The following is a 22,451-nucleotide window of genomic DNA, read 5'->3' on the forward strand; positions in this document are numbered from 1 at the left end:
TGTGTGGGTAGAGTCCAGTGAGTGTGTGGGTAGAGTCCAGTGAGTGTGTGGGTAGAGTCCAGTGGGTGTGTGGGTAGAGTCCAGTGAGTGTGTGGGTAGAGTCCAGTCAGTGTGTGGGTAGAGTCCAGTGAGTGTGTGGGTAGAGTCCAGTGAGTGTATGGGTAGAGTCCAGTGAGTGTATGGGTAGAGTCCAGTGAGTGTGTGGGTAGAGTCCAGTGGGTGTGTGGGTAGAGTCCAGTGGGTGTGTGGGTAGAGTCCAGTGAGTGTGTGGGTAGAGTCCAGTCAGTGTGTGGGTAGAGTCCAGTGAGTGTGTGGGTAGAGTCCAGTCAGTGTGTGGGTAGAGTCCAGTGAGTGTGTGGGTAGAGTCCAGTGAGTGTGTGGGTAGAGTCCAGTGAGTGTGTGGGTAGAGTCCAGTCAGTGTGTGGGTAGAGTCCAGTGAGTGTGTGGGTAGAGTCCAGTGAGTGTGTGGGTAGAGTCCAGTGAGTGTGTGGGTAGAGTCCAGTCAGTGTGTGGGTAGAGTCTAGTGAGTGTGTGGGTAGAGTCCAGTGAGTGTGTGGGTAGAGTCCAGTCAGTGTGTGGGTAGAGTCCAGTGAGTGTGTGGGTAGAGTCCAGTGAGTGTGTGGGTAGAGTCCAGTGAGTGTGTGGGTAGAGTCCAGTCAGTGTGTGGGTAGAGTCCAGTGAGTGTGTGGGTAGAGTCCAGTGAGTGTGTGGGTAGAGTCCAGTGAGTGTGTGGGTAGAGTCCAGTCAGTGTGTGGGTAGAGTCCAGTGAGTGTGTGGGTAGAGTCCAGTCAGTGTGTGGGTAGAGTCCAGTGAGTGTGTGGGTAGAGTCCAGTGAGTGTGTGGGTAGAGTCCAGTGAGTGTGTGGGTAGAGTCCAGTCAGTGTGTGGGTAGAGTCTAGTGAGTGTGTGGGTAGAGTCCAGTGAGTGTGTGGGTAGAGTCCAGTCAGTGTGTGGGTAGAGTCCAGTGAGTGTGTGGGTAGAGTCCAGTGAGTGTGTGGGTAGAGTCCAGTCAGTGTGTGGGTAGAGTCCAGTGAGTGTGTGGGTAGAGTCCAGTGAGTGTGTGGGTAGAGTCCAGTGGGTGTGTGGGTAGAGTCCAGTGAGTGTGTGGGTAGAGTCCAGTCAGTGTGTGGGTAGAGTCCAGTGAGTGTGTGGGTAGAGTCCAGTGAGTGTATGGGTAGAGTCCAGTGAGTGTGTGGGTAGAGTCCAGTGAGTGTGTGGGTAGAGTCCAGTGGGTGTGTGGGTAGAGTCCAGTGGGTGTGTGGGTAGAGTCCAGTGAGTGTGTGGGTAGAGTCCAGTCAGTGTGTGGGTAGAATCCAGTGAGTGTGTGGGTAGAGTCCAGTCAGTGTGTGGGTAGAGTCCAGTGAGTGTATGGGTAGAGTCCAGTGAGTGTGTGGGTAGAGTCCAGTGAGTGTGTGGGTAGAGTCCAGTGAGTGTGTGGGTAGAGTCCAGTCAGTGTGTGGGTAGAGTCCAGTGAGTGTGTGGGTAGAGTCCAGTGAGTGTGTGGGTAGAGTCCAGTCAGTGTGTGGGTAGAGTCCAGTGAGTGTGTGGGTAGAGTCCAGTGAGTGTGTGGGTAGAGTCCAGTGAGTGTGTGGGTAGAGTCCAGTCAGTGTGTGGGTAGAGTCTAGTGAGTGTGTGGGTAGAGTCCAGTGAGTGTGTGGGTAGAGTCCAGTCAGTGTGTGGGTAGAGTCCAGTGAGTGTGTGGGTAGAGTCCAGTGAGTGTGTGGGTAGAGTCCAGTGAGTGTGTGGGTAGAGTCCAGTCAGTGTGTGGGTAGAGTCCAGTGAGTGTGTGGGTAGAGTCCAGTGAGTGTGTGGGTAGAGTCCAGTGAGTGTGTGGGTAGAGTCCAGTCAGTGTGTGGGTAGAGTCCAGTGAGTGTGTGGGTAGAGTCCAGTCAGTGTGTGGGTAGAGTCCAGTGAGTGTGTGGGTAGAGTCCAGTGAGTGTGTGGGTAGAGTCCAGTGAGTGTGTGGGTAGAGTCCAGTCAGTGTGTGGGTAGAGTCTAGTGAGTGTGTGGGTAGAGTCCAGTGAGTGTGTGGGTAGAGTCCAGTCAGTGTGTGGGTAGAGTCCAGTGAGTGTGTGGGTAGAGTCCAGTGAGTGTGTGGGTAGAGTCCAGTCAGTGTGTGGGTAGAGTCCAGTGAGTGTGTGGGTAGAGTCCAGTGAGTGTGTGGGTAGAGTCCAGTGGGTGTGTGGGTAGAGTCCAGTGAGTGTGTGGGTAGAGTCCAGTCAGTGTGTGGGTAGAGTCCAGTGAGTGTGTGGGTAGAGTCCAGTGAGTGTATGGGTAGAGTCCAGTGAGTGTATGGGTAGAGTCCAGTGAGTGTGTGGGTAGAGTCCAGTGGGTGTGTGGGTAGAGTCCAGTGGGTGTGTGGGTAGAGTCCAGTGAGTGTGTGGGTAGAGTCCAGTCAGTGTGTGGGTAGAGTCCAGTGAGTGTGTGGGTAGAGTCCAGTCAGTGTGTGGGTAGAGTCCAGTGAGTGTATGGGTAGAGTCCAGTGAGTGTATGGGTAGAGTCCAGTGAGTGTGTGGGTAGAGTCCAGTCAGTGTGTGGGTAGAGTCCAGTGAGTGTGTGGGTAGAGTCCAGTGAGTGTGTGGGTAGAGTCCAGTGAGTGTGTGGGTAGAGTCCAGTCAGTGTGTGGGTAGAGTCTAGTGAGTGTGTGGGTAGAGTCCAGTGAGTGTGTGGGTAGAGTCCAGTCAGTGTGTGGGTAGAGTCCAGTGAGTGTGTGGGTAGAGTCCAGTGAGTGTGTGGGTAGAGTCCAGTGAGTGTGTGGGTAGAGTCCAGTCAGTGTGTGGGTAGAGTCCAGTGAGTGTGTGGGTAGAGTCCAGTGAGTGTGTGGGTAGAGTCCAGTGAGTGTGTGGGTAGAGTCCAGTCAGTGTGTGGGTAGAGTCCAGTGAGTGTGTGGGTAGAGTCCAGTCAGTGTGTGGGTAGAGTCCAGTGAGTGTGTGGGTAGAGTCCAGTGAGTGTGTGGGTAGAGTCCAGTGAGTGTGTGGGTAGAGTCCAGTCAGTGTGTGGGTAGAGTCTAGTGAGTGTGTGGGTAGAGTCCAGTGAGTGTGTGGGTAGAGTCCAGTCAGTGTGTGGGTAGAGTCCAGTGAGTGTGTGGGTAGAGTCCAGTGAGTGTGTGGGTAGAGTCCAGTCAGTGTGTGGGTAGAGTCCAGTGAGTGTGTGGGTAGAGTCCAGTGAGTGTGTGGGTAGAGTCCAGTCAGTGTGTGGGTAGAGTCCAGTGAGTGTGTGGGTAGAGTCCAGTGAGTGTGTGGGTAGAGTCCAGTGGGTGTGTGGGTAGAGTCCAGTGAGTGTGTGGGTAGAGTCCAGTCAGTGTGTGGGTAGAGTCCAGTGAGTGTGTGGGTAGAGTCCAGTGAGTGTATGGGTAGAGTCCAGTGAGTGTATGGGTAGAGTCCAGTGAGTGTGTGGGTAGAGTCCAGTGGGTGTGTGGGTAGAGTCCAGTGGGTGTGTGGGTAGAGTCCAGTGAGTGTGTGGGTAGAGTCCAGTCAGTGTGTGGGTAGAGTCCAGTGAGTGTGTGGGTAGAGTCCAGTCAGTGTGTGGGTAGAGTCCAGTGAGTGTATGGGTAGAGTCCAGTGAGTGTGTGGGTAGAGTCCAGTGAGTGTATGGGTAGAGTCCAGTGAGTGTATGGGTAGAGTCCAGTGAGTGTGTGGGTAGAGTCCAGTGGGTGTGTGGGTAGAGTCCAGTGGGTGTGTGGGTAGAGTCCAGTGAGTGTGTGGGTAGAGTCCAGTCAGTGTGTGGGTAGAATCCAGTGAGTGTGTGGGTAGAGTCCAGTCAGTGTGTGGGTAGAGTCCAGTGAGTGTATGGGTAGAGTCCAGTGAGTGTGTGGGTAGAGTCCAGTGAGTGTGTGGGTAGAGTCCAGTGAGTGTGTGGGTAGAGTCCAGTCAGTGTGTGGGTAGAGTCCAGTGAGTGTGTGGGTAGAGTCCAGTGAGTGTGTGGGTAGAGTCCAGTGAGTGTGTGGGTAGAGTCCAGTGAGTGTGTGGGTAGAGTCCAGTGAGTGTGTGGGTAGAGTCCAGTGAGTGTGTGGGTAGAGTCTAGTCAGTGTGTGGGTAGAGTCCAGTCAGTGTGTGGGTAGAGTCCAGTGAGTGTATGGGTAGAGTCCAGTGAGTGTGTGGGTAGAGTCCAGTGAGTGTGTGGGTAGAGTCCAGTGAGTGTGTGGGTAGAGTCCAGTGGGTGTGTGGGTAGAGTCCAGTCAGTGTGTGGGTAGAGTCCAGTCAGTGTGTGGGTAGAGTCCAGTGAGTGTATGGGTAGAGTCCAGTGAGTGTATGGGTAGAGTCCAGTGAGTGTATGGGTAGAGTCCAGTGGGTGTGTGGGTAGAGTCCAGTGGGTGTGTGGGTAGAGTCCAGTGAGTGTGTGGGTAGAGTCCAGTCAGTGTGTGGGTAGAGTCCAGTGAGTGTGTGGGTAGAGTCCAGTCAGTGTGTGGGTAGAGTCCAGTGAGTGTATGGGTAGAGTCCAGTGAGTGTATGGGTAGAGTCCAGTGAGTGTGTGGGTAGAGTCCAGTGGGTGTGTGGGTAGAGTCCAGTGGGTGTGTGGGTAGAGTCCAGTGAGTGTGTGGGTAGAGTCCAGTCAGTGTGTGGGTAGAGTCCAGTGAGTGTGTGGGTAGAGTCCAGTCAGTGTGTGGGTAGAGTCCAGTGAGTGTATGGGTAGAGTCCAGTGAGTGTGTGGGTAGAGTCCAGTGAGTGTGTGGGTAGAGTCCAGTGAGTGTGTGGGTAGAGTCCAGTCAGTGTGTGGGTAGAGTCCAGTGAGTGTGTGGGTAGAGTCCAGTGAGTGTGTGGGTAGAGTCCAGTGAGTGTGTGGGTAGAGTCCAGTGAGTGTGTGGGTAGAGTCCAGTGAGTGTGTGGGTAGAGTCCAGTGGGTGTGTGGGTAGAGTCCAGTCAGTGTGTGGGTAGAGTCCAGTCAGTGTGTGGGTAGAGTCCAGTGAGTGTATGGGTAGAGTCCAGTGAGTGTATGGGTAGAGTCCAGTGAGTGTATGGGTAGAGTCCAGTGGGTGTGTGGGTAGAGTCCAGTGGGTGTGTGGGTAGAGTCCAGTGAGTGTGTGGGTAGAGTCCAGTCAGTGTGTGGGTAGAGTCCAGTGAGTGTGTGGGTAGAGTCCAGTCAGTGTGTGGGTAGAGTCCAGTGAGTGTATGGGTAGAGTCCAGTGAGTGTATGGGTAGAGTCCAGTGAGTGTGTGGGTAGAGTCCAGTGGGTGTGTGGGTAGAGTCCAGTGGGTGTGTGGGTAGAGTCCAGTGAGTGTGTGGGTAGAGTCCAGTCAGTGTGTGGGTAGAGTCCAGTGAGTGTGTGGGTAGAGTCCAGTCAGTGTGTGGGTAGAGTCCAGTGAGTGTATGGGTAGAGTCCAGTGAGTGTGTGGGTAGAGTCCAGTGAGTGTGTGGGTAGAGTCCAGTGAGTGTGTGGGTAGAGTCCAGTCAGTGTGTGGGTAGAGTCCAGTGAGTGTGTGGGTAGAGTCCAGTGAGTGTGTGGGTAGAGTCCAGTGAGTGTGTGGGTAGAGTCCAGTGAGTGTGTGGGTAGAGTCCAGTGAGTGTGTGGGTAGAGTCCAGTGGGTGTGTGGGTAGAGTCCAGTCAGTGTGTGGGTAGAGTCCAGTCAGTGTGTGGGTAGAGTCCAGTGAGTGTGTGGGTAGAGTCCAGTCAGTGTGTGGGTAGAGTCCAGTGAGTGTGTGGGTAGAGTCCAGTGAGTGTGTGGGTAGAGTCCAGTGAGTGTGTGGGTAGAGTCCAGTGAGTGTGTGGGTAGAGTCCAGTGAGTGTGCATAGAACCAGTTCAAGATAGTCAGTGGCAAAAAAAAAAAGGGGGTCAATGTAAATAGTCCGGATGGCCATTTGATTAACTGTTCAGCAGTCTTATGGCTTGGGGGTAGAAGCTGTTAAGGAGCCTTTTGGACCTAGACGTGGTGCTCCGGGACCACCTAACATGCAGTAGCATAAAGAACAGTCCAAGACTTGGGTGACAGGAGTTTTTTTTAGGGTCTTCCTCTGGCACCGCCTGGTATAGAGGTCCTGGATAGCAGGGAACTTGGACCCAGTGATGTACTGGGTCATCTGCACCACCCTCTGTAGCGCCTTACGGTCGGATGCCAAGCAGTTGCCATACCAAGTGGTGATGCAGCCAGTCAAGATGCTCTCGATGGTGCAGCTGTAGATCTTTTTGAGGATCTGAGGGCCCATGCCAACTCTTTTCAGTCTCCTGATGTGGAAGAGGCATTATCTTCATGACTGTTGGTGAGTTTGGACCATGATAGATGGTCCACACAGGGCTCACGAGTGGCCCAGCGGTCTAAGGCACTGCAACGCAGTGCAAGAGGCGTCACTACAGTCCCTGGTTCGAATCCAGGCTGAAACACATGATTGGGAGTCCCATAGAGCGTCGCACAATTGGCCCAGCATCGCCCGGGTTTGGCCGGGGTAGGCCGTCATTGTAAATAAGAATTTGTTCTTAACTTACTTGCCTAGTTAAATAAAGGTTAAATAATTTATTAAAACAAAAATAGATCCTTAGTGAAGTAGTCACTGAAGATGCTCTCAGCCCACTCCACTATAGCCCTGTTGATGTTAATGGGGGCATGCTCAGCCCTCCGTTTCCTGTAGTCAACGATCAGCTCCTTTGTCTTGCTCAAAGGGAGTTGAGGGAGAGGTTGTTGTCCTAGCACCACAGTGCCAGGTCTCTGACCTCCTCCCAAAAGTCTCATCGTCTGTCATCAGTCCTACCACCGTTGTGTCGTCTGCAAACTTAATGATGGTGCTGGGAGTCGTCTGTGGCCATCCAGTCGTGGGTGAACAGAAAATATAGGAGGGGACTAAGCACGCACCCCTGGGGGGCCCCGTGTTGAGGGTCAGCATGGTGGATGTGTTGTTGCCTACCCTCACCACCTGAGGGCAGCCCGTCAGGAAGTCCAGGATCCAGTTGCAGAGGGAGGTGTTTAGTCCCAGGGTCCTTAGCTTAATGATAAGCTTGGAGGGCACTATGGTGTTGAACGTTGAGTAGTCAATGAACAGCATTCTCACATAGGTATTCCTTTTGTCCAGGTGTGAAAGGGCAATGTGGAGGGCAATAGAGATTGCGTCATCTGTGGATCTGTTGGGACGTTTATACTCACAGCGGTGCCAGTGAAGGTGACAGGAGGTGACTGCCAGGAGATGCTGAAGTTGGAGCTGCTGCTGGGAGTGAAGGAGGTGGAGGCAGCAGAGCCAGAGTCCGAGCCTGACCCAGTGGAGGGGATGGTGACTGGAGATGTGGCCTGGAAAGGGACAGCAACAAGTCACGAGGCAGTCACACCTTTAAAGACCAGTGTATAGCCACACACACACACACACACACACACACACACACACACACACACACACACACACACACACACACACACACACACACACACACACACACACACACACACACACACACACAATAAATAAATAAATTAACCACTAAGTCAGTCAATCAATCAATTAACCAACAAATCAAATCAACCTAACAGTAAGAGTCAATCAAGCACTTAATCAATGAAAATGTATCTGTGCAGTGTCTTTAGCAAATACTGGAAGCACTTTGACACTTCCTGCTTAAAACCCAAATACTGGAAGCACTTTGAAACCTCCTGCTTAAAACCCAAATACTGGAAGCACTTTGACACTTCCTGCTTAAAACCCAAATACTGGAAGCACTTTGAAACCTGCTTAAAACGCAAATACTGGAAGCACTTTGACACTTCCTGCTTAAAACCCAAATACTGGAAGCACTTTGACACTTCCTGCTTAAAACCCAAATACTGGAAGCACTTTTCTACTTAAGCTATCAGTAGGCGTGGCCAGTAGTTTTGTGGGTGTCTCTCTGACCTGGTAGGCGTGGTCAGTGTGGATGAGGTAGAGGGCGCTGGGGGCGGAGCGACTGAGGGGCGTGGTGTTTGAGTGGGCGTGGCTGTGGTTCTCCTTGTTCCCACTGGACCCGTTGCTGCCCTCTGCGGGGGGTCGTCTGTGGCGGTCATTGGAGGGAGGGACGGGGGACAGCACGGAGGGGGAGACGGGGGACAGGCTGCTCAGACCGTCAGCCACTGAGTCTGTGTTGAGTTTGATCTCTGAGTAGTAGAAATCCTCCTCTCCGTCACTGCAGTCAGAGTCACAGTTACGCCTGGAAGAGAGGGAGGGGTTACAATTAGGGCTTAATATCAGCATGGAGTTGGATTGGATGAGCCCTTCTCTTGTCATTACAGAGAAATTAGGATTGGACCAGATCGCTGATCTATGTGATACCATTGTTCTGTTCCGTCCTCATTCATCCCTGGCCTGTCACGCTGAGCCAAAATGAGGAAATGTTACCGTGGTGATAATCCCACCGGATTTAATCTGCTATTGTTCTTTGACAATCTCATTGAAAGGCCATCGAGAGGAGAGGCCTCTTATCTCTCGCTGGAGGGGGTCAAACGTTGGATGGGTGTGTGTGTGTGTGTGTGTGTGTGTGTGTGTGTGTGTGTGTGTGTGTGTGTGTGTGTGTGTGTGTGTGTGTGTGTGTGTGTGTGTGTGTGTGTGTGTGTTGGAGTGATTTCGTCTGTGCGTGTGTGTGTAAGAGAGAGAGAATAAAAGAGAGAGCAAGAGACAAAAAGAGTGTGAGAAAGAGAAAAGGAGAGAGACTGAGTGAGCATGCCTGTGTGTATAACCCTGTGTGTGTGTGTGTGTGTGTGTGTGTGTGTGTGTGTGTGTGTGTGTGTGTGTGTGTGTGTGTGTTACCCCAGGTGAACGGTCCGGATGTGTCTCTGTATCCCAGCAGCAGAGCTCAGAACCTTCCCACAGTTCTTCCACAGACACTTGAACATCACCTTCATGGAGTTCTGGACATTACACACAGAAGAGAGAACAACGTTGAACACCAGCCAAGTCATCCTTTTCTCACATCAAATACGCCACGAGCACACGCACACACCTCTGCTCTGTACCATTTCTCACACAACCTGTCCTCTGTAATTACAGCATGGCCCTCTGAGGCCAATTGCTTCCCGAGCAGCAACTTTCAGATAATAAAAAAATATATATATAATAAATAACATTTAGCAGACACTTTTATCCAAATCAACTTAGTCAGTCAGTCATTTGTGCATACATTTTACGTATGGGTGGTCCTGGGAATCGAACCCACTACAAAGGAACACATGACCAGATGGGGTGAAAGCCTTCTGAGGACAGACGTGTATTAATTCTCTGATCGATCCGTTTCAAGTTTTGTCACGTGCACAAGTACAGTGAAATGGCTTTCTTGAAAGCGCTTTCCCAACAATGCAGTATATAAGTAGTACTTTTAAAAAGTGAAGTACAACAGAAACACCTTTATGGTGGGGGTCATGTGGCTCCTCGTCAGTCCTATATGATGGGGTACATGTGGCCCCTCGTCAGTCCTTTATCATGGGGGTCATGTGGCTCCTCGTCAGTCCTTTATCATGGGGGTCATGTGGCTCCTCGTCAGTCCTTTATCATGGGGGCCATGTGGCTCCTCATCAGTCCTTTATCATGGGGGTCATGTGGCTCCTCGTCAGTCCTATATGATGGGGTCCATGTGGCTCCTCGTCAGTCCTTCATCATGGGGGCCATGTGGCTCCTCGTCAGTCCTTTATCATGGGGGCCATGTGGCTCCTCGTCAGTCCTTTATGATGGGGGTCATCTATTTGCCCATTGTTCAGGGCAGTCCTTTAAATTTACATTTTTAGTCATTTAGCAAACGCTCTTATCCAGAGTGACTTACAGGAGCAATTAGGGTTAAGCACCTTGCTCAAGGGCACATAGACAGATTGTTCACCTAGTCGGCTTAGGGATTCGAACCAGCAATCTTCCGGTTACTGGCCCAATGCTCTGAACTGCTAGGCTACCTGCCACCCTACTTATAACAGATGCTGTTTTGGTCCTTGGGTAACAAAGCCCTGTGAAGTCCCCCATGCCAGCAGCACACAGTTCATTAAAAGAGTGGAGAACGAACAGCATTGTCTTTTGGCTCAGAGTAGGAAGAGAAGAGCAGCACTAGGCTCTGGTTGGCCTGGGAACCAGGAAGAGAAGAGCAGCACTAGGCTCTGGTTGGCCTGGGAACCAGGAAGAGAAGAGCAGCACTAGGCTCTGGTTGGCCTGGGAACCAGGAAGAGAAGAGCAGCACTAGGCTCTGGTTGGCCTGGGAACCAGGAAGAGAAGAGCAGCACTAGGCTCTGGTTGGCCTGGGAACCAGGAAGAGAAGAGCAGCACTAGGCTCTGGTTGGCCTGGGAACACTGGCAACTTTTACAGAAACCAATACGGGTCAGAGACTCTGAAGTTATTTATTACCAACACTAGATTTGAAAAGTGGAACTTAAAAATGTATCAAACAATATTTTAGCAGCGTTTACACAGGCAGCACAATTCTGAATTTTTTTCTCTCAGTATCTCTCCCTCTCTACCATTTTCTCTCTCTCTTTGTCTGTCTCCATCTCTCCGTATATCCCCCTTCAACCCACAATTAAGAGATATCCCCAGAGATGTCCCCAGAGACCTGCTGCATAGTCTTCATGTTTTCCAGTGAAGATATTAAAATAATTTATTTCAATTATACCAGGTGACCTTATGTGTGGCTGTAAAGTAATTAAGCAGGATAAATGAACTGGAAATGCATCTGGGGTGTGTGTGTGTGTGTGTGTGGGGGGGAATTGACAGATACACAACAGACCAGAGCCCTTGCGTCACCATCCAATCATTCTTCTCCCCTGATAAGAATGAGGGACAAAATTAATTAATAAATTAATGAGCGTTCGGTTAATCTGAGTGGCCACGACATGTTGTGTCCGCCCAACATGTTTTCATGCTCGTCTTGTTTCTAAGCATGGTGTTTGTGCCATGTTGTGGTCCAGAGACGGCATCAGGCATCGCCACGTGTGAGGATCAGTCACTTTCACACTTTCACGCTGTGTCCCAAATTCTACCTCAGTCAGCATATCACTTGGAGTTCAGGAAGGAGAAGGTATTACATTAGCTAGCTAGCAACATGTCCAAAACAAGTGCAGGACCTGCCTTCTTTTGGGACATCCCACTTATCAATGATCTTGGCAAGACACTACAGTACAACTACTTCTTAAATCAATCTACTACCATTTCAAAAGAAACACCCCCAGTCAGTGTACAGCAGGTAGCCTGGTGGTCAGGAGTGTTGGACCAGTAACCGAAAGGTCGCTGGATTGAATCTCGAGCCGACAAGGTAAATCTGTCGTTCTGCCCTTCAGCGAGACAAGTAACCCTAATTACTCCAGGGTCGCAGTCAATAATGGCTGATCCCCTGGCTGTGACAGGGGGAGTGGGATATACAAAAAACACATTTATACTTCACACTATTAAAGGTTGTACATACATACATACATACTGTTGGTTATCCTGTGGTTATTATATGGTTATCCTATAGCTATCCTGTGGTTATACTATGGTTATCCTTTGGTTATCCTATAGATATCCTGTGGTTGTTATATGGTTATACTATAGTTATCCTATAGCTATCCTGTGGTTATTATATGGTTATACTATGGTTATCCTTTGGTTATCCTGTGGTTATTATATGGTTATACTATGGTTATCCTTTGGTTATCCTATAGCTATCCTGTGGTTATTATATGGTTATACCATGGTTATCCTATAGCTATCCTATAGTTATTATATGGTTATACTATGGTTATCCTATAGCTATCCTGTGGTTATTATATGGTTATACTATGGTTATCCTATAGCTATCCTATGGTTATTATATGGTTATACTATGGTTATCCTTTAGCTATCCTGTGGTTATTATATGGTTATACCATGGTTATCCTTTGGTTATCCTATAGCTATCCTGTGGTTATTATATGGTTATCCTGTGGTTATTATATGGTTATCCTATAGCTATCCTGTGGTTATACTATGGTTATCCTATAGCTATCCTGTGGTTATTATATGGTTATACTATGGTTATCCTATAGCTATCCTGTGGTTATTATATGGTTATACTATGGTTATCCTTTAATTATCCTATAGCTATCCTGTGGTTATTATATGGTTATACCATGGTTATCCTTTGGTTATCCTATAGCTATCCTGTGGTTATTATATGGTTATACCATGGTTATCCTATAGCTATCCTATAGTTATTATGTGGTTATACTATGGTTATCCTATAGCTATCCTGTGGTTATACTATGGTTATCCTATAGCTATCCTATGGTTATTATATGGTTATACTATGGTTATCCTTTGGTTATCCTATAGCTATCCTGTGGTTATTATATGGTTATACCATGGTTATCCTTTGGTTATCCTATAGCTATCCTGTGGTTATTATATGGTTATACCATGGTTATCCTGTGGTTATCATATGGTTATCCTATAGCTATCCTGTGGTTATACTATGGTTATCCTATAGCTATCCTGTGGTTATTATATGGTTATACTATGGTTATCCTATAGCTATCCTGTGGTTATTATATGGTTATACTATGGTTATCCTGTGGTTATACTATGGTTATCCTTTGGTTATCCTATAGCTATCCTGTGGTTATTATATGGTTATACCATGGTTATCCTTTGGTTATCCTATAGCTATCCTGTGGTTATTATATGGTTATACCATGGTTATCCTGTGGTTATTATATGGTTATCCTATAGCTATCCTGTGGTTATACTATGGTTATCCTATAGCTATCCTGTGGTTATTATATGGTTATACTATGGTTATCCTATAGCTATCCTGTGGTTATTCTATGGTTATACTATGGTTATCCTTTGGTTATCCTATAGCTATCCTGTGGTTATTATATGGTTATACCATGGTTATCCTGTGGTTATTATATGGTTATCCTATAGCTATCCTGTGGTTATTATATGGTTATACTATGGTTATCCTTTGGTTATCCTGTGGTTATTATATGGTTATACTATGGTTATCCTGTGGTTATCCTATAGATATCCTGTGGTTGTTATATGGTTATACTATAGTTATCCTATAGCTATCCTGTGGTTATTATATGGTTATACTATGGTTATCCTTTGGTTATCCTGTGGTTATTATATGGTTATACTATGGTTATCCTTTGGTTATCCTATAGCTATCCTGTGGTTATTATATGGTTATACCATGGTTATCCTATAGCTATCCTATAGTTATTATATGGTTATACTATGGTTATCCTATAGCTATCCTGTGGTTATTATATGGTTATACTATGGTTATCCTATAGCTATCCTATGGTTATTATATGGTTATACTATGGTTATCCTTTAGCTATCCTGTGGTTATTATATGGTTATACCATGGTTATCCTTTGGTTATCCTATAGCTATCCTGTGGTTATTATATGGTTATCCTGTGGTTATTATATGGTTATCCTATAGCTATCCTGTGGTTATACTATGGTTATCCTATAGCTATCCTGTGGTTATTATATGGTTATACTATGGTTATCCTATAGCTATCCTGTGGTTATTATATGGTTATACTATGGTTATCCTTTAATTATCCTATAGCTATCCTGTGGTTATTATATGGTTATACCATGGTTATCCTTTGGTTATCCTATAGCTATCCTGTGGTTATTATATGGTTATACCATGGTTATCCTATAGCTATCCTATAGTTATTATGTGGTTATACTATGGTTATCCTATAGCTATCCTGTGGTTATACTATGGTTATCCTATAGCTATCCTATGGTTATTATATGGTTATACTATGGTTATCCTTTGGTTATCCTATAGCTATCCTGTGGTTATTATATGGTTATACCATGGTTATCCTTTGGTTATCCTATAGCTATCCTGTGGTTATTATATGGTTATACCATGGTTATCCTGTGGTTATTATATGGTTATCCTATAGCTATCCTGTGGTTATACTATGGTTATCCTATAGCTATCCTGTGGTTATTATATGGTTATACTATGGTTATCCTATAGCTATCCTGTGGTTATTATATGGTTATACTATGGTTATCCTGTGGTTATTATATGGTTATACTATGGTTATCCTTTGGTTATCCTATAGCTATCCTGTGGTTATTATATGGTTATACCATGGTTATCCTTTGGTTATCCTATAGCTATCCTGTGGTTATTATATGGTTATACCATGGTTATCCTGTGGTTATTATATGGTTATCCTATAGCTATCCTGTGGTTATACTATGGTTATCCTATAGCTATCCTGTGGTTATTATATGGTTATACTATGGTTATCCTATAGCTATCCTGTGGTTATTCTATGGTTATACTATGGTTATCCTTTGGTTATCCTATAGCTATCCTGTGGTTATTATATGGTTATACCATGGTTATCCTGTGGTTATTATATGGTTATCCTATAGCTATCCTGTGGTTATTATATGGTTATACTATGGTTATCCTTTGGTTATCCTGTGGTTATTATATGGTTATACTATGGTTATCCTGTGGTTATTATATGGTTATACTATGGTTATCCTTTGGTTATCCTATAGCTATCCTGTGGTTATTATATGGTTATACCATGGTTATCCTTTGGTTATCATATAGCTATCCTGTGGTTATTATATGGTTATACCATGGTTATCCTGTGGTTATTATATGGTTATCCTATAGCTATCCTGTGGTTATACTATGGTTATCCTATAGCTATTCTGTGGTTATTATATGGTTATACTATGGTTATCCTATAGCTATCCTGTGGTTATTCTATGGTTATACTATGGTTATCCTTTGGTTATCCTATAGCTATCCTGTGGTTATTATATGGTTATACCATGGTTATCCTGTGGTTATTATATGGTTATCCTATAGCTATCCTGTGGTTATTATATGGTTATACTATGGTTATCCTTTGGTTATCCTATAGCTATCCTGTGGTTATTATATGGTTATACCATGGTTATCCTGTGGTTATTATATGGTTATCCTATAGCTATCCTGTGGTTATACTATGGTTATCCTTTGGTTATCCTATAGCTATCCTGTGGTTATTATATGGTTATACTATGGTTAACCTTTGGTTATCCTGTGGTTATTATATGGTTATACTATGGTTATCCTATAGCTATCCTGTGGTTATTATATGGTTATACTATGGTTATCCTATAGCTATCCTGTGGTTATTATATGGTTATACCATGGTTATCCTGTGGTTATCCTTTGGTTATCCTATAACTATCCTGTGGTTATACTATGGTTATCCTATAGCTATCCTGTGGTTATTATATGGTTATACCATGGTTATCCTATAGCTATCCTGTGGTTATTATATGGTTATACCATGGTTATCCTATAGCTATCCTGTGGTTATTATATGGTTATACCATGGTTATCCTATAGCTATCCTGTGGTTATATGGTTATACCATGGTTATCCTATAGCTATCCTGTGGTTATACCATGGTTATCATATAGCTATCCTGTGGTTATAATATGGTTATACCATGGTTATCCTATAGCTATCCTGTGGTTATTATATGGTTATACATGGTTATCCTATAGCTATCCTGTGGTTATTATATGGTTATACTATGGTTATCCTATAGCTATCCTGTGGTTATTATATGGTTATACTATAGCTATCCTGTGGTTATTATATGGTTATACCATGGTTATCCTATAGCTATCCTGTGGTTATTATATGGTTATACCATGGTTATCCTATAGCTATCCTGTGGTTATTATATGGTTATACCATGGTTATCCTATAGCTATCCTGTGGTTATTATATGGGTATACCATGGTTATCCTATAGCTATCCTGTGGTTATTATATGGTTATACTATGGTTATCCTATAGCTATCCTGTGGTTATTATATGGTTATACTATAGCTATCCTGTGGTTATTATATGGTTATACCATGGTTATCCTATAGCTATCCTGTGGTTATTATATGGTTATACTATGGTTATCCTATAGCTATCCTGTGGTTATTATATGGTTATACCATGGTTATCCTGTGGTTATTATATGGTTATCCTATAGCTATCCTGTGGTTATACTATGGTTATCCTATAGCTATCCTGTGGTTATTATATGGTTATACTATGGTTATCCTATAGCTATCATGTGGTTATTATATGGTTATACTATGGTTATCCTTTGGTTATCCTGTTGTTATTATATGGTTATCCTTTGGTTATCCTATAGCTATCCTGTGGTTATTATATGGTTATACCATGGTTATCCTATAGCTATCCTATAGTTATTATATGGTTATACTATGGTTATCCTATAGCTATCCTGTGGTTATTATATGGTTATACTATGGTTATCCTATAGCTATCCTATGGTTATTATATGGTTATCCTTTAGCTATCCTGTGGTTATTATATGGTTATACCATGGTTATCCTATAGCTATCCTGTGGTTATTATATGGTTATACCATGGTTATCCTGTGGTTATTATATGGTTATCCTATAGCTATCCTGTGGTTATACTATGGTTATCCTATAGCTATCCTGTGGTTATTATATGGTTATACTATGGTTATCCTATAGCTATCCTGTGGTTATTATATGGTTATACTATGGTTATCCTTTGGTTATCCTATAGCTATCCTGTGGTTATTATATGGTTATACCATGGTTATCCTTTGGTTATCCTATAGCTATCCTGTGGTTATTATATGGTTATACCATGGTTATCCTATAGCTATCCTATGGTTATTATATGGTTATACTATGGTTATCCTTTGGTTATGGTTATCCTTTGGTTATCCTATAGCTATCCTGTGGTTATTATATGGTTATCCTGTGGTTATTATATGGTTATCCTATAGCTATCCCGTGGTTATACTATGGTTATCCTATAGCTATCCTGTGGTTATTATATGGTTATACTATGGTTATCCTATAGCTATCCTGTGGTTATTATATGGTTATCATTTGGTTATCCTATAGCTATCCTGTGGTTATTATATGGTTATACCATGGTTATCCTGTGGTTATTATATGGTTATCCTATAGCTATCCTGTGGTTATTATATGGTTATACTATGGTTATCCTTTGGTTATCCTATAGCTATCCTGTGGTTATTATATGGTTATACCATGGTTATCCTGTGGTTATTATATGGTTATCCTATAGCTATCCTGTGGTTATACTATGGTTATCCTTTGGTTATCCTATAGCTATCCTGTGGTTATTATATGGTTATACTATGGTTAACCATTGGTTATCCTGTGGTTATTATATGGTTATACTATGGTTATCCTATAGCTATCCTGTGGTTATTATATGGTTATACTATGGTTATCCTGTGGTTATTATATGGTTATACCATGGTTATCCTTTGGTTATCCTATAGCTATCCTGTGGTTATTATATGGTTATACCATGGTTATCCTATAGCTATCCTATAGTTATTATATGGTTATACTATGGTTATCCTATAGCTATCCTGTGGTTATTATATGGTTATACTATGGTTATCCTATAGCTATCCTATGGTTATTATATGGTTATCCTTTAGCTATCCTGTGGTTATTATATGGTTATACCATGGTTATCCTTTGGTTATCCTATAGCTATCCTGTGGTTATTATATGGTTATACCATGGTTATCCTGTGGTTATTATATGGTTACCCTATAGCTATCCTGTGGTTATACTATGGTTATCCTATAGCTATCCTGTGGTTATTATATGGTTATCCTATAGCTATCCTGTGGTTATTATATGGTCATACTATGGTTATCCTTTGGTTATCCTATAGCTATCCTGTGGTTATTATATGGTTATACCATGGTTATCCTTTGGTTATCCTATAGCTATCCTGTGGTTATTATATGGTTATACCATGGTTATCCTATAGCTATCCTATAGTTATTATGTGGTTATACTATGGTTATCCTATAGCTATCCTGTGGTTATTATATGGTTATACTATGGTTATCCTATAGCTATCCTATGGTTATTATATGGTTATACTATGGTTATCCTTTGGTTATCCTATAGCTATCCTGTGGTTATTATATGGTTATACCATGGTTATCCTTTGGTTATCCTATAGCTATCCTGTGGTTATTATATGGTTATACCATGGTTATCCTGTGGTTATTATATGGTTATCCTATAGCTATCCTGTGGTTATACTATGGTTATCCTAAAGCTATCCTGTGGTTATTATATGGTTATACTATGGTTATCCTATAGCTATCCTGTGGTTATTATATGGTTATACTATGGTTATCCTTTGGTTATCCTATAGCTATCCTGTGGTTATTATATGGTTATGCCATGGTTATCCTGTGGTTATTATATGGTTATCCTATAGCTATCCTGTGGTTATTATATGGTTATACTATGGTTATCCTTTGGTTATCCTATAGCTATCCTGTGGTTATTATATGGTTATACCATGGTTATCCTGTGGTTATTATATAGTTATCCTATAGCTATCCTGTGGTTATACTATGGTTATCCTTTGGTTATCCTATAGCTATCCTGTGGTTATTATATGGTTATCCTATAGCTATCCTGTGGTTATTAAATGGTTATACCATGGTTATCCTGTGGTTATCCTTTGGTTATCCTATAGCTATCCTGTGGTTATTATATGGTTATACTATGGTTATCCTATAGCTATCCTGTGGTTATTATATGGTTATACCATGGTTATCCTATAGCTATCCTGTGGTTATTATATGGTTATACCATGGTTATCCTATAGCTATCCTGTGGTTATTATATGGTTATACCATGGTTATCCTATAGCTATCCTGTGGTTATATGGTTATACCATGGTTATCCTATAGCTATCCTGTGGTTATTATATGGTTATACCATGGTTATCATATAGCTATCCTGTGGTTATTATATGGTTATACCATGGTTATCCTATAGCTATCCTGTGGTTATACTATGGTTATCCTATAGCTATCCTGTGGTTATTATATGGTTATACCATGGTTATCCTTTGGTTATCCTATAGCTATCCTGTGGTTATTATATGGTTATACCATGGTTATCCTTTGGTTATCCTATAGCTATCCTGTGGTTATTATATGGTTATACCATGGTTATCATATAGCTATCCTGTGGTTATTATATGGTTATACCATGGTTATCCTATAGCTATCCTGTGGTTATTATATGGTTATACCATGGTTATCCTATAGCTATCCTGTGGTTATTATATGGTTATACTATGGTTATCCTATAGCTATCCTGTGGTTATTATATGGTTATACCATGGTTATCCTTTGGTTATCCTATAGCTATCCTGTGGTTATTATATGGTTATACCATGGTTATCCTATAGCTATCCTATAGTTATTATATGGTTATACTATGGTTATCCTATAGCTATCCTGTGGTTATTATATGGTTATACTATGGTTATCCTATAGCTATCCTATGGTTATTATATGGTTATACTATGGTTATCCTTTAGCTATCCTGTGGTTATTATATGGTTATACCATGGTTATCCTTTGGTTATCCTATAGCTATCCTGTGGTTATTATATGGTTATCCTGTGGTTATTATATGGTTATCCTATAGCTATCCTGTGGTTATACTATGGTTATCCTATAGCTATCCTGTGGTTATTATATGGTTATACTATGGTTATCCTATAGCTATCCTGTGGTTATTATATGGTTATACTATGGTTATCCTTTAATTATCCTATAGCTATCCTGTGGTTATTATATGGTTATACCATGGTTATCCTTTGGTTATCCTATAGCTATCCTGTGGTTATTATATGGTTATACCATGGTTATCCTATAGCTATCCTATAGTTATTATGTGGTTATACTATGGTTATCCTATAGCTATCCTGTGGTTATACTATGGTTATCCTATAGCTATCCTATGGTTATTATATGGTTATACTATGGTTATCCTTTGGTTATCCTATAGCTATCCTGTGGTTATTATATGGTTATACCATGGTTATCCTTTGGTTATCCTATAGCTATCCTGTGGTTATTATATGGTTATACCATGGTTATCCTGTGGTTATTATATGGTTATCCTATAGCTATCCTGTGGTTATACTATGGTTATCCTATAGCTATCCTGTGGTTATTATATGGTTATACTATGGTTATCCTATAGCTATCCTGTGGTTATTATATGGTTATACTATGGTTATCCTGTGGTTATTATATGGTTATACTATGGTTATCCTTTGGTTATCCTATAGCTATCCTGTGGTTATTATATGGTTATACCATGGTTATCCTTTGGTTATCCTATAGCTATCCTGTGGTTATTATATGGTTATACCATGGTTATCCTGTGGTTATTATATGGTTATCCTATAGCTATCCTGTGGTTATACTATGGTTATCCTATAGCTATCCTGTGGTTATTATATGGTTATACTATGGTTATCCTATAGCTATCCTGTGGTTATTCTATGGTTATACTATGGTTATCCTTTGGTTATCCTATAGCTATCCTGTGGTTATTATATGGTTATACCATGGTTATCCTGTGGTTATTATATGGTTATCCTATAGCTATCCTGTGGTTATTATATGGTTATACTATGGTTATCCTTTGGTTATCCTATAGCTATCCTGTGGTTATTATATGGTTATACCATGGTTATCCTGTGGTTATTATATGGTTATCCTATAGCTATCCTGTGGTTATACTATGGTTATCCTTTGGTTATCCTATAGCTATCCTGTGGTTATTATATGGTTATACTATGGTTAACCATTGGTTATCCTGTGGTTATTATATGGTTATACTATGGTTATCCTATAGCTATCCTGTGGTTATTATATGGTTATACTATGGTTATCCTGTGGTTATTATATGGTTATACTATGGTTATCCTTTGGTTATCCTATAGCTATCCTGTGGTTATTATATGGTTATACCATGGTTATCCTATAGCTATCCTATAGTTATTATATGGTTATACTATGGTTATCCTATAGCTATCCTGTGGTTATTATATGGTTATACTATGGTTATCCTATAGCTATCCTATGGTTATTATATGGTTATCCTTTAGCTATCCTGTGGTTATTATATGGTTATACCATGGTTATCCTTTGGTTATCCTATAGCTATCCTGTGGTTATTATATGGTTATACCATGGTTATCCTGTGGTTATTATATGGTTACCCTATAGCTATCCTGTGGTTATACTATGGTTATCCTATAGCTATCCTGTGGTTATTATATGGTTATCCTATAGCTATCCTGTGGTTATTATATGGTTATACTATGGTTATCCTTTGGTTATCCTATAGCTATCCTGTGGTTATTATATGGTTATACCATGGTTATCCTTTGGTTATCCTATAGCTATCCTGTGGTTATTATATGGTTATACCATGGTTATCCTATAGCTATCCTATAGTTATTATGTGGTTATACTATGGTTATCCTATAGCTATCCTGTGGTTATTATATGGTTATACTATGGTTATCCTATAGCTATCCTATGGTTATTATATGGTTATACTATGGTTATCCTTTGGTTATCCTATAGCTATCCTGTGGTTATTATATGGTTATACCATGGTTATCCTTTGGTTATCCTATAGCTATCCTGTGGTTATTATATGGTTATACCATGGTTATCCTGTGGTTATTATATGGTTATCCTATAGCTATCCTGTGGTTATACTATGGTTATCCTAAAGCTATCCTGTGGTTATTATATGGTTATACTATGGTTATCCTATAGCTATCCTGTGGTTATTATATGGTTATACTATGGTTATCCTTTGGTTATCCTATAGCTATCCTGTGGTTATTATATGGTTATACCATGGTTATCCTGTGGTTATTATATGGTTATCCTATAGCTATCCTGTGGTTATTATATGGTTATACTATGGTTATCCTTTGGTTATCCTATAGCTATCCTGTGGTTATTATATGGTTATACCATGGTTATCCTGTGGTTATTATATGGTTATCCTATAGCTATCCTGTGGTTATACTATGGTTATCCTTTGGTTATCCTATAGCTATCCTGTGGTTATTATATGGTTATACTATGGTTATCCTATAGCTATCCTGTGGTTATTATATGGTTATACTATGGTTATCCTATAGCTATCATATGGTTATTATATGGTTATACTATGGTTATCCTTTAGCTATCCTGTGGTTATTATATGGTTATACCATGGTTATCCTTTGGTTATCCTATAGCTATCCTGTGGTTATTATATGGTTATCCTGTGGTTATTATATGGTTATCCTATAGCTATCCTGTGGTTATACTATGGTTATCCTATAGCTATCCTGTGGTTATTATATGGTTATACTATGGTTATCCTATAGCTATCCTGTGGTTATTATATGGTTATACTATGGTTATCCTTTAATTATCCTATAGCTATCCTGTGGTTATTATATGGTTATACCATGGTTATCCTTTGGTTATCCTATAGCTATCCTGTGGTTATTATATGGTTATACCATGGTTATCCTGTGGTTATTATATGGTTATCCTATAGCTATCCTGTGGTTATACTATGGTTATCCTATAGCTATCCTGTGGTTATTATATGGTTATACTATGGTTAT

At 42.2% G+C, this 22,451-nt stretch overlaps 1 protein-coding gene across 1 annotated transcript in view; it reads right to left on the reverse strand.

Moving 5' to 3' along the window:
• Window positions 1–6,951: 6,951 nt before the first annotated feature.
• Window positions 6,952–22,451, reverse strand: part of LOC139558484 (zinc finger protein 704-like) — a 72,788-nt gene continuing 57,288 nt past the window's right edge. The window contains exons 4-6 of the mRNA XM_071373641.1: window positions 8,694–8,794; window positions 7,806–8,097; window positions 6,952–7,210 (exon numbers count right to left, since the gene is read on the reverse strand). Coding sequence (XP_071229742.1) covers window positions 6,974–7,210; window positions 7,806–8,097; window positions 8,694–8,794 — 630 coding nt within the window. The 3' untranslated portion in view covers window positions 6,952–6,973. The remainder of the gene's footprint in view (window positions 7,211–7,805; window positions 8,098–8,693; window positions 8,795–22,451) is intronic.

Source organism: Salvelinus alpinus, chromosome 29, assembly GCF_045679555.1.
Source record: "Salvelinus alpinus chromosome 29, SLU_Salpinus.1, whole genome shotgun sequence".
Classification (NCBI taxonomy): domain Eukaryota; kingdom Metazoa; phylum Chordata; class Actinopteri; order Salmoniformes; family Salmonidae; genus Salvelinus; species Salvelinus alpinus.